Source organism: Vanacampus margaritifer, chromosome 7 (assembly GCF_051991255.1).
Source record: "Vanacampus margaritifer isolate UIUO_Vmar chromosome 7, RoL_Vmar_1.0, whole genome shotgun sequence".
Taxonomy (NCBI): domain Eukaryota; kingdom Metazoa; phylum Chordata; class Actinopteri; order Syngnathiformes; family Syngnathidae; genus Vanacampus; species Vanacampus margaritifer.
In genome coordinates, this window is record NC_135438.1 from 6,325,248 (window position 1) to 6,336,456 (window position 11,209).

Consider the following 11,209-nt stretch of genomic DNA (forward strand, 5'->3'; position numbering starts at 1 on the left):
TCATAGAGCAGTTGCTATAGCAATCAAATATCCACTTTTGCAACACCTGAGGTTGTAAACTGGCTCCTTCTCAGTTTGCAGCCATTGTAGTGTGGAAGCAGTTAGGAACGATGGAAAAATATTTAATTGTTAATTTTTTTTTTTTAATTGATGAGTTTGAGCTTGACTAAAGGAAAGATATTTTCCCGACAATAGGCTTAACCCTACAAGATCAAGACCATACATAGTATAATACCGCGGTTGCTATTTTTGCCTTTTGATTTGAGGTCTCATCACAGAAAAGTCAGGAAGACAAACTGCATGAGAACCCGAGTCCACGCCTTTTCAAAAGGTGAGGACAATTGCTCCCCTCAGGCGAAGTGCAGACATGTTGATGGGGCATTATGACGTCCCACAGCAGCCATCACACGCATGAGAGATCTCCTACAGTGGAAGCGCCTGGATTGCATTGGTCATTGCAAAGTGTGGCAAAGCACAAAAGCCACACACAGAGCATTCGAGCTCGTCTCTTTCAAGTGCAGCCAGAGTGGGTCCGCCGAGGTTTGTCTTTCCATCAACACTCTCCACCATACGTTTCTGTACATCTTGACATGTTTTTCAAACAATGCTATTGTTCATTTTCAATGTTTCCCCCACATTGACATAATCCCAAATTCTGACTTGTTGTGCAGATGGTGGGTTTTCCATGACAAAATACGTGAGGAGGGCGCACAATTCTCAACATGAAATTGATGTAAAATGGTTATGAGTGGCTGTTTTGATCAGGAGTTCATGACTATAAATCAGTTAGCTATATTAATCATCATGCTGGTTTGGATAAGATTCAAAATCAATTTAATTATTGTTCTTACAAGGAGAAATATTTTAAACTTTAAGATGAAACAAAATCAATAATGACAGGTACCTAAGCTACTTTTGCCATTCCAGGTGAGCAATGTTCCTTCCGCGAGTTCCACCGATGAATAATCCATTCAATTGATACGATTTTATTTCATCATGTTTGACATTATTTAAAAATGAGGGCCATGCTATGGAAATTTGACTTTGAATTGCTTGCATACACATAGTTTGGTCTGTGGAGTCTATGCAGCTCGAAATGAAACATTTCTGAAAATATGTTTTCACTACCCTTGAATTGCAAGGCTGAGGGAACATTTGCCACTTTCAAGCCACGGCCAGCCACTATCACGGTCTGTCAAAAGAAAGGTAAGCAGAGCTGCACTGATTTTTGTTGGATTCACAGATTTTGCCCACAGCGATGACATGAGATTCATGACCATTTAGACAGTTTGATTCTTCATCTGGGAACAGTTTTGAATTGGACAACTTGAAAAAAGGGGCGCATGATTGGACATGTAGTCTCGTGTCCGTGTGCTTGCTTCTGGAAAAGTGCTTACTTTTTTAGAAAAGGCCCTTTGTCTGGACGACCCGAGCCTGCTGGACATCAGCATTGGTTGTTTTATGCTGCATTTCCCCATTTCATACTTTACTCTGCTTCTATTTTCAGCATTTGAGGCTCACTTGAGGCTAGTAAGATTTACAACTTTTTTCCCGAGCCATCAAACACTGAGAACCTTCTGAACGTTGAGCGGCAGTTCTTGTTTTTAAATTATCTGCGGGCTTCGTCATCTACCAAATGTGCGGTCCAATGTGGTATACAGACGCTCCCCTACTTACGAACATTCGAGTTACGAACAACGGTACATACGAACATGTCTGCGCGCATGTCAAAAAATGTTCGGAAAGAGATGCTTTAAGTTAGATTTTGTATTGCGCACCTTTTTCCGAGTACTGTAGTGCTTCTTTCCGCCGCTAATACCGACGCTTGGCGCTGTGAGAGCTCACCCAGCATTGGAGGCTCAGCAACGTGTCGAGGAGGAGGAAGAAGAAGAAGAAACGCCTGTCGCTCATAGATAAAGCCATCGCACTCTTCGAGCAGCAAGACCCAAATATTGAACGTTGCACAAAGGTTGCAAATCAATTGAGTGATGCCATACAGTGCTACCGCATCATTTATGATGAAAAAAGAAGAAAACTGTGCAATCGTCGTTAGATCGCTTCTTTCGGCCAGTTTCTAGTAAATCCTCCAAGGAAGATACTCATCAACCCTCATCTTCTTCTCCTCGACCCTCAACTTCTTCCTACATGGAAGTTACGGAGGAGGAAGTAACTTTTGAAGCCCATTCCAGCGACGACGAAGAACCTCTCATGATATAAAATCCTCCTCTTCCTCTATCAAATCCTTAAGCATCGAGTACATCTTCCAAAAGTAAGTTAAACTTCATTTTATTACGTACATGTACATACTGTGTGTGTCTCTCGCTCTCTCTCTCTAACATACATAGTACAGTACTGTACGTATTCTCTTTAAACATAAATTATAATACAAAATATAGCACTGAAGCAACTTACGAACAAATTCACCTTACGAACGATCGCTCGGAACGTAACTCGTTCGTAAGTTGGGGAGCGTCTGTACTTAAGGCAACTACACCTTGGTTGGCCCGTGACGAATATTTTAACAGTGTGGAACCTAACAAAACACTCAAAAACGTCCCCCGCACTTCCCTTCGAGAAGTTCGGTACCTCCAGTCTTGGATCCGTTCTTCAGAGGGACAATAAAGAAAAGGTACATAATGGCCACGAAAACATCGGGGAGCATCGTTGAGAGCGTCTGCAAAATAGCTTTGTGATGGAATATTCTCGACTGCAGAACAGTGACAAGAAAGTGGACAGTGAGTCCAAACTCAATAAGATGAGAAGAAAACTGGTCTAGAGTAGGAGGCTGCAAAGAAGCCTAAGTACAGTGAGGCCCATCTTTTTGATATGCACAAATTTCCTATTTTTTTTCCCTGTGCAACCTATTCTCTCAGTTAGTCGCTAAAAGCTCATCGACTTGCATTTTTTTTGGTGCTCTTTTTGTCGTCCCACAAGATGGTCCCACAAGTCAATTGGCGTCAACAAAAATATCGTGACTAAAATACAGTCCCAGAATAATTCTTATTCTGACCCAGTGACCCCACTGACAGACACTGCACCCTAAGAACACCACACTCAGTGTGAAGCATGCGTTGCTTTAGGATACGAACGTTAGAACTCACATTAGGAAGATGATCAAAATTTTATTGAAGCCCTTCAAATGCTTTTCCACTTCCATTTGTCACCGGCGGAGGAGCTCATCTTCTTTTATTTGATGCCGCTGTTGCTCATGGTCTGTGCCCGGCACACTCCTTTACCGGCTACTTCGAACGGCGCCCCCTTGTAAGTCGCCACGCACTCGCCGTCTGTGCGCAGGTCGGGCTGAATCTGCTCCCACACTTTTTTCTTGGGGTTCAACTCTTTGTCAGGCTCGCCTGCAAGTGTTAAACATCATTAGATTGCAGTAGCAACCGTCAAATTTCCACTTACAACACATATGAGTATTCTTAACGCATGGGCGAGTGATTGGAAACTTCGCGAGTTCGGTGGACATGGTTAGCGCAACAAAAAAAAAGATGTTGGATTCAATACAAAGCAGTCCCGACCCAAAAAACGGACCACAAGAAAAAAAGTCTTCTCTTTAGTTCTTCTAATGCTTATAAGAAGCTATTGTGTGACCGACAGCAAAACCATCAACATGACGGCTGCAGCTGTGGCTCCACCTTAAATCGAATACCACACTTTTGTTTCTCTTAAGATCACAGTTTGCTGCTGTTGTCAAAATATCATCGCATTTACTTTTAACACCAAAGGAAAGTCATTTCAAATATTGTAGCGAGGTGCCCATATAGCATTCACATGGGACTAACTTGAGGGTCTTTTGCCATCAAAGTCAGTAAATGCTCACTTGTCAGATGTTTTTGATTGGTTTTCCTGGGTGATTATCCTGTGGAGTAGGAAAAGTGATGTCCCCCACCACCCCCGCCCCTTCCCCTCCTCGATCTGCTCAGAAAACGGTCAGGGTTGTCAGTCAATGTGTTCAACCTGTTAAATTTACGATGGCAAATGCTTGTGTGTGGTCTGAGCCACATTTGCCACGAGCCGCAGACTACGTGATTATGATGTGAAATGGAACAATGGCCAATTAGGGAAGTGAACTGAAGCTTGTAATATTGCCAGACATAAATAAGGAGCTAGGAGAACATGTCTCACAAGTTAGTCACCGCAAGAGAAATGACAAGCAGAAGAGTTTACAACATCAATTTAGTTACCAGATGAGCTTAGTTTCTTCTATTGCAGTCAACTATTTGCTGAGAAATTCACCTATTCTCAGTCATTGTGTGCTCTTTCTGTAATGCCCCAAGATACTGCCAAAGCTAATAGGAAAGTTGTAATTTGTATCAGTATCAGGGACGTATGTTGAAACGATTGTCTGTTCTGGGACCTTAGCTAAGCTTAGCCCGGGCTGTTAGCAGACAGTTTGGAGAGTCTTCGCTGCACGTTGTAAGTTTTTGTTCTCCTGAGTTGCTACTAAAATGCCCACAATAATAAAAGAACAATCGCTTTCTTACTTAAAAACTGAAATTCACAGGTTTCATAGGCAACATAAATGAACATGTCAAATGCATTTTTTCATTTGTAGGCTATTATTTCTTTTTGTTAATATTTTAAGATAAGCATGAAACAATAAAGGTTTTAGGATCATAGTTTTGGGTATATTTAGGGTTTAAACTATTACTATAGGTAATTACAAACATTTGTTTTAGAATTTCACCCCACACCAGGGTTTTACCATACTGCTTTCTTCTTTTTTTCTTTTCTTTTTTCATCAGTCTAGAACAGGGGCCATTTGAATCAGGTGGGTTGGAGGAGGGGACCATCAAAATCATGCAGGATGGGGGTTCTCGAGGAACAGAGTTGGTGGTCCTTGATATAGAAGGCAAGCCCTCTGGCAACAGGCTGCCTCTCACAGGTCAGTCTTGGTACTACAACAGACTTTTTTCTTTTTTTTTTTTTAGGTATGTGTTGTGCTGTATTGGGTCAGTGAGTACACCACAGATTATGAGAGCAGTAAGAACACGTTTGCCTAGTTTTTTCCTCTTCACATGTAGGGTCCCTAACATTCGAAAAATCTGTTGTTGAAAATTTACTTAAATGTCATCTGAAAGTGGCAAGCAGGTTAGCTTCTTGGCAGCAGCGTTGGTAAGTTCGTCACAGGTAATTGAGTTGCGAACAAACAGCACAGATGACGCAATTTTTCCCCTCCGATTATCGTCGTCAGAGGATTTGAACGGCGAAATCGCTGTGTTGTTTCTGGCAGCCAGAGGATCGGCCAATCATTTGTAAGGACGCGCAGGTGGAAAACTCCATTTTTGCTAGAAGAAAGAAGAAAAATAACCTGAGAAGCCCTGGAAAGTGACTCTGTCCCCTGGCACGGCACCGCTCGGAGGGTCGAGGATTTCCACCACGTCCGGCGAGCTGGCGCACATGACCATGGCCTGGGACGTCACCCCTCTCATCTTGGCTGGCTTCAGGTTACACAGCAGAATTGCCAAGCGGTTCTGCATCTGCACCAGAGAGGTAAAAACATTCTTACGGTCCAATTATCCAAAGACAGGAGGGGGGAAAGTCAAACCCCTTACGGCATACTTTAATCAAGTGGAATTTGACATTGCGTAACAAATGTAAGCATCTTTTCCAGCCTCAGTTCAAAGTGAAAGTGTACCTGGTCTAAAGGCACATGCTTGACCAGCCCGCTGACCACAGTTCTGGGCGAAGGCTCCCCAACATCCACCTGCTCCACATAAAGACTGTCTGCGTCCGGGTGCTTCTCCGCCGTGATGATGCGTCCGACGCGGAGATCCAGCCGAGACACGTCCACCTTGACGTCGTCCTGACCAGCTGCCGCCATCTGCTGTGGCTTTTTCTCTATGCGTTAACAGACAGTTATGCCACATAAATTTGGATATCAAAGTACAGTGGAAGCCAAACTATTTGGCTTAACTCAACTTAAGCCATTTGCGATCCTGGTCTCAGGAAAGGCCAAAGCATGGAGAAAGAAAGTATCTGCTTGTGATCCAAAACACACAAGATCATTTGTGAAGTTTAATTAAGTCTTCTTATGAACTTTTACATTTGTATTACAGGATTTACTAAAAAAAAAAAAACATTACCTGTACAGTTAAGAACGTTTGTATGACTCAAGCAAGGAACAAATGACCTCACTTATTTTGGGGTAATCTATTATTAAAACAATTTGGAAGTCAACCACCATCACGGGATGCATTGTATTCAACTTTGAAGGTTCCAGTGTGTTCCCAACATGTTTGGGAAAAGAGCATCTGTGAGTGTTTTCATGGTAGTCTAGCGAAAAACGGGCAGCGCAAGATTCTAGGGAATGTTTATCCGAAAACATTCAGAGAAAATTCACCAAAGACGCAAACCTCTTGTTTATCTTAATAGGGAGGCATCCATCTGGATTACGATTTCAACTCATCCATTTATATCAAGAAAGCTGAATGCCACTGATGCCCACTACAAGGATGCGATTAGTTTTGACATGAAAAGCTAAAAATGGAAGACTAAAAGGCCCGATGAATACATGAAACTCAGCTGCGGCTTTTTAAGAACGTAAACGTATTTAAAACACTTGCAACGCAATAAATTCACCACAGATTTATGAAGTTCTTTTTCTCCATTGCATAAAATACAACCCATGAGGGGTGTTGGAAAAAAATCAATTTGGCAATATATCGGGATAATACAACGAAACGTCTTACTTAGGGTTAGGATTCACACATTAAGCATAAAAGATTGTTATATTAATGGACCATTAAGCCTTAATATTTTATTTCAGGGCTGTTCAAACATGAAACAGACTGCAACCTGTTTGTTAAATGCAGTGGGCTCAGTTATAAGCCTGAATTTTCAGATAAATAAATACATTTTCATACACATCTTACAGTGTACATGTACAAGTTTACTGATTTGTATTTTCTAAATAAGAGTTAAAAAAAAAAAATCGCTATAAACTATTTATAGATTCGTATCGGGATTAATCTGTATCGAATCGAATCGTGACACGAATCGAAAGGTACTCTGCAATTTACACCCCTACAACCCATCAACACCTGATACAGGGATGTGATTTGACCAAAGTGAAATTATCTGAAAATTTAGCCGGGGGTCTGGGGGCCGCCGGCACTCAGCTAGGTCCATGGGTTTTCCGCGTTTTTAAGTACTTTCAATGCACTCACATGACAAAGAAATAGACAAAACAACAGCATAAATTTCCAATGTATATTGAACTATCCCATATAAAATGGCAGTTTTAGTCAACTCAAAATCAGTCACATTCAAAAACATTGGACTGCCTTTGCTTTTAAAAACTATCACTGAGAATATCATCATATCTAACTAATGTGATTACGAAGTTAACACATAAATAATGTTGAAGAGTTCAAATTTCATGAACAAATAATTGTATCATGACCAAATAAAAAAGTAACTCATATTAGAACATACCACAAATGTATTTGTTATAGCAGAAGATGTTCTGTCGGAGTCATGTGCATACACAATGAACTACTACTAAAAAAAAAAAAAAAAACGGAAATTTAAAATTTTTATTTTTGGAGATAAAAAAAAGCGGAATTCCGCGAATTAGCGGAAAAATCACATCCCTGCTGATATGAGAAAAGGGAACATTCCCAGATGAATTGCCTGTTTTGAATGTGGCCAACAGCTTTAAAAAGTGCTGAAAGGTCACTTTCAATAGCTTCAATGTCGAGCACACAAATATATTCCAATTAAATCTGCAGCTTACGGCGTGCGACATGACAGACATCACCAGTCGGTGTTTGTGTCATGACTTCAAAAGGATTAATAACGAGAAGAATGTTAATGTGCGCCATCTGTCACCTTTTTTCTCAGGCTTCTTCTTATTGTGGCTGTCGTTTTTGGGGGGAGGACTCTGGATACTGCTGGCGGTGGGAGTGACAGAGGGCGCAGCACCACCGGGTGGGGGAGGAGTGGCATTGGACTTCACAGAGACTTCCGCTGATGGCATGGCAACGTCAAGCACTGTGAGAAAAGGAAAAAAGTAGATGTCATCATATGTTGAAAATGTAGGGCAATCATCCTCCCCTACAGTCAATATATGATAAAAGAAAGTCAACCAGGCTCCCATCCAGGAAACGTTACGGAGCGATCAATCATCACTAATAGTGGTATCAGAAAAAAGCTAAAGAAAAAGAAAAACAAATGTAGAGTAAATCATTTAGATGCTCACAGTGCCGACAAAGATTTGTGCGTGACGGTTAAAGGTGGTTACTCTACCGCTTAATCTACCACCTAAAGATGGCTCTTGGTCTTTTCCAGATTAAAAAAAATGCATTGTTCAATATGTTATTTTTATAATGTGCACATTGGAAGCCAATAATGTTCATGGCATTGTTTGTCTTGCTTTTGGAAAGACAAAGTCTTCCTTTCCTCAGGTCTCTTGAGGTCTCCCTAATTAGTTGGAATTTAGACGTTTCTGGGGTTGGTGAAAGATTCTGGTATGGTAACTCGGTGGGCTGGTCGGTGCTGGATTTCACTTTCTTTTCTTTTCTTTGATCCTTCCTCGGGTCTCCTGACAACATCACGACTCTAGCTGGATTCTAAAGTATTCGTTTTAGGCAAACGGTGTGGGATTTTTAATAGGTTTTAGGTGTATTAATGAGTACACACTCACACGCCCGCACGTATGCACACACACACAAAAAAAAAGAGAGAGCAATGATTATGACACGTCGAATAGGTAAGATTACCGACTGGACAATACTGAGCTCTCTGGGAGAAAAAAATAAATAGACGAAAAAAAATGGGGTGGGTCTGGGGGGGGTGTAGTATGAATACACAACTGCCATATGTGCTGTCATATTGTACCAAACTGCGAAATATTAAGCCCTAGTATGAATGTGATTCGATTTTGCAGGAGTACATACGTAATAAAGCTAAAAACAAAAATAAAAACTTTTAATGCCCCTTGCTGTGTGTTCTAGAGTGGACAAACCGTAAGACCAAAAGAGACTTTACCTCCCCTCTTCTTCTCTTTTTCCAGTAGCTGTTTTTTCAAGTCCTCTATGTCCTGCTTCAGCTTGGCATTTTCCACCAGCAGTTTCTTCTCCTCCCTGACACTGGCCTGGACGCCTACGAAGAGGTAAATTTTTGTTAACGTCTCTTGCAACAGCACAAAAACTCCGAACTTAAGGAAGTGCTACTCAACGGAACAAATATACTACTGGGTGAAATTTTGTAAAAGGCTTAGCTCTTGACTTGACTATGATATGGTTTAAAGATTTACTGGCTTTCTCTTTGAGCAGCTGGACTTGCTGTTTGAGGTACTCGATGATCTGGTCAGCCTCAGCGGCTCGCTGCTCCAGCCTTGCCAAGGGATTGGGGCTTGACATTTTGAGGAAGGAACGGGATAAAAACCTGAAAAGTCAATGGTTTTACAGTGAGCACACACATTCAATTTGGCATTCACAGATTAGCAAATTTGTTGGTTTGAACCTATATAGTATTCTCTATAATGAAATGAAAATCTCATCTATTGGCATTTTTATTAACAGTTCTTCTAAGATTATATTTGTTTTTAGAATTGCATGGCAGGATGCATGTACACATCTGATAGATTAAATCATATATTCTTGACAGTTCAAGACGCACAAATGACACCGTTCAACCCGTTTTGTTACATTCTATGGCATTACGATGGAGATCAATGTGACAGCAGACTCACAATACTTCTATTTAGCAGGAAGGGGATGTGCATTTATTAACGTTCTTAGATGTACTTTTATGTCAGCAATAGGACCCTGGTGACCATAACATTGTCCAGAAGTGGCAAGTCTGATTCAGGAGGATGCAAGTGTGTCAAGGCCCCACTCTTTTTGTCATGGGCCACATTGTAGTTATGATTTTCCTCAAACGGCAAAATGCAAACTTGCATCTAAAGTTGGAACCTAGACTGACTCACTGCAGACTGTCGATTGGTCGAGAGCCGTCACTCCCATAATTTCTTTTGATTTTGAAAATCGCAACAGCAGATCATCATGACACGCTCGTGTCTATTAACTGAATGCTAGAAGTCAGAAAAAGGTGACCTTTGTCCACAATATAAAAGATTAACAAGCCAATCCCAAATGAAACTAATAATACTGATAACAGAGGAACAAACATTTGACCAAAATGAAGTCAATTAATAGAATGACCAAAAAAAAGTAGTACAAACTTTGGAAATTAGGTTAAAAAAAAACAACTTTGGAGTCTTAACATCCAATTATTATTATTTTGTTTGTTTTGTTTTTTAAATAAGGGCACAGCTGTCAAGAAATGAATGTGAGGTGAAACAACAGATGGCTCAAGACGGAAAAAATTAATATCAAAGGACAAGGAAAATTAGAAACATTTAAGCGCTACGGTTGATAGAAAAAAAATAAATATGGATCAAAGAACTGTTTTTCTTAATTTAATTTAAACAGAGCCAGCGGGGCATGCCACATAAAGCCTGAACTAATTTGGATAAGCATTTAAACCAGACGCATGCACAGGTTAATTCTCCTTTTGTTACTCATTCATGCATTCCATCTGTTCATACACACAGTATATACACAATACAGAAAAATATGTTTGCATTTTGTGCACCACTAGGATGAATACACAGGAGTAGTCATAGCGCCATCTTACGTCTTCAATAAGAACTACACTCTAAAAATAGCTATACGACCCTCTATTAATGGTTAGAAAGTCTAGACTGTCTTAACCATATTGGTCATATTCATCATGTATTTTTTTTATGTCAGCTATGCTAAACAGATTTGGGAGTGTTGCCACAGTCAACATGAAAGCATGTAGAAAACATCAAAATAGTCTAAGGTAGTCGATCTTTGTGCTGCTAGGTAGCAAGCAATTATGTCAACTAACTATTTATTCGTAGCAGGCGTTGCTTGTAAATTTGCTTTCGCAAAAATAGGGATTAAAACATTACAAAAAAATAGCTGAAACTTACATGGACTTTGGGCATTCACCTCTACACGTTACCGCGAGTGTCGGCGGGGGCTTCCAGCCTTCACTGCTATGGTGTGCTAGCGTACACAAATTTAGCACAGGCAGGCGCACGGATGCTAAATTAGGCCCAGCGAATCTGTAAAGCAATAGATCTGTAAAGCATACGGACGCTCCGATGACATGATAGCTTTTATAGCCATGATATATCAATCGTTTCGGCAGCTGGCCGAAACAATCG

General features: G+C 40.7%; 1 protein-coding gene across 3 annotated transcripts in view; it reads right to left on the bottom strand.

Annotated features, from left to right (window-relative positions):
- Positions 1–3,102: 3,102 nt before the first annotated feature.
- The window catches only part of aimp1a (aminoacyl tRNA synthetase complex interacting multifunctional protein 1a), a 74,715-nt gene continuing 66,608 nt past the window's right edge, over positions 3,103–11,209 (bottom strand). For 2 of the 3 annotated variants that reach the window (XM_077571917.1, XM_077571916.1), the window contains 7 exons: positions 10,973–11,107; positions 9,266–9,396; positions 8,998–9,111; positions 7,840–8,001; positions 5,645–5,847; positions 5,318–5,486; positions 3,103–3,353 (listed from right to left, as the gene is read on the bottom strand). In XM_077571917.1, coding sequence (XP_077428043.1) covers positions 3,187–3,353; positions 5,318–5,486; positions 5,645–5,847; positions 7,840–8,001; positions 8,998–9,111; positions 9,266–9,396; positions 10,973–10,974 — 948 coding nt within the window. In that variant the 5' untranslated portion in view covers positions 10,975–11,107 and the 3' untranslated portion in view covers positions 3,103–3,186. Of the gene's footprint in view, positions 3,354–5,317; positions 5,487–5,644; positions 5,848–7,839; positions 8,002–8,997; positions 9,112–9,265; positions 9,397–10,972; positions 11,108–11,209 lie in introns of those variants that run through there. The other variant, XM_077571915.1, reaches the window with a different exon arrangement.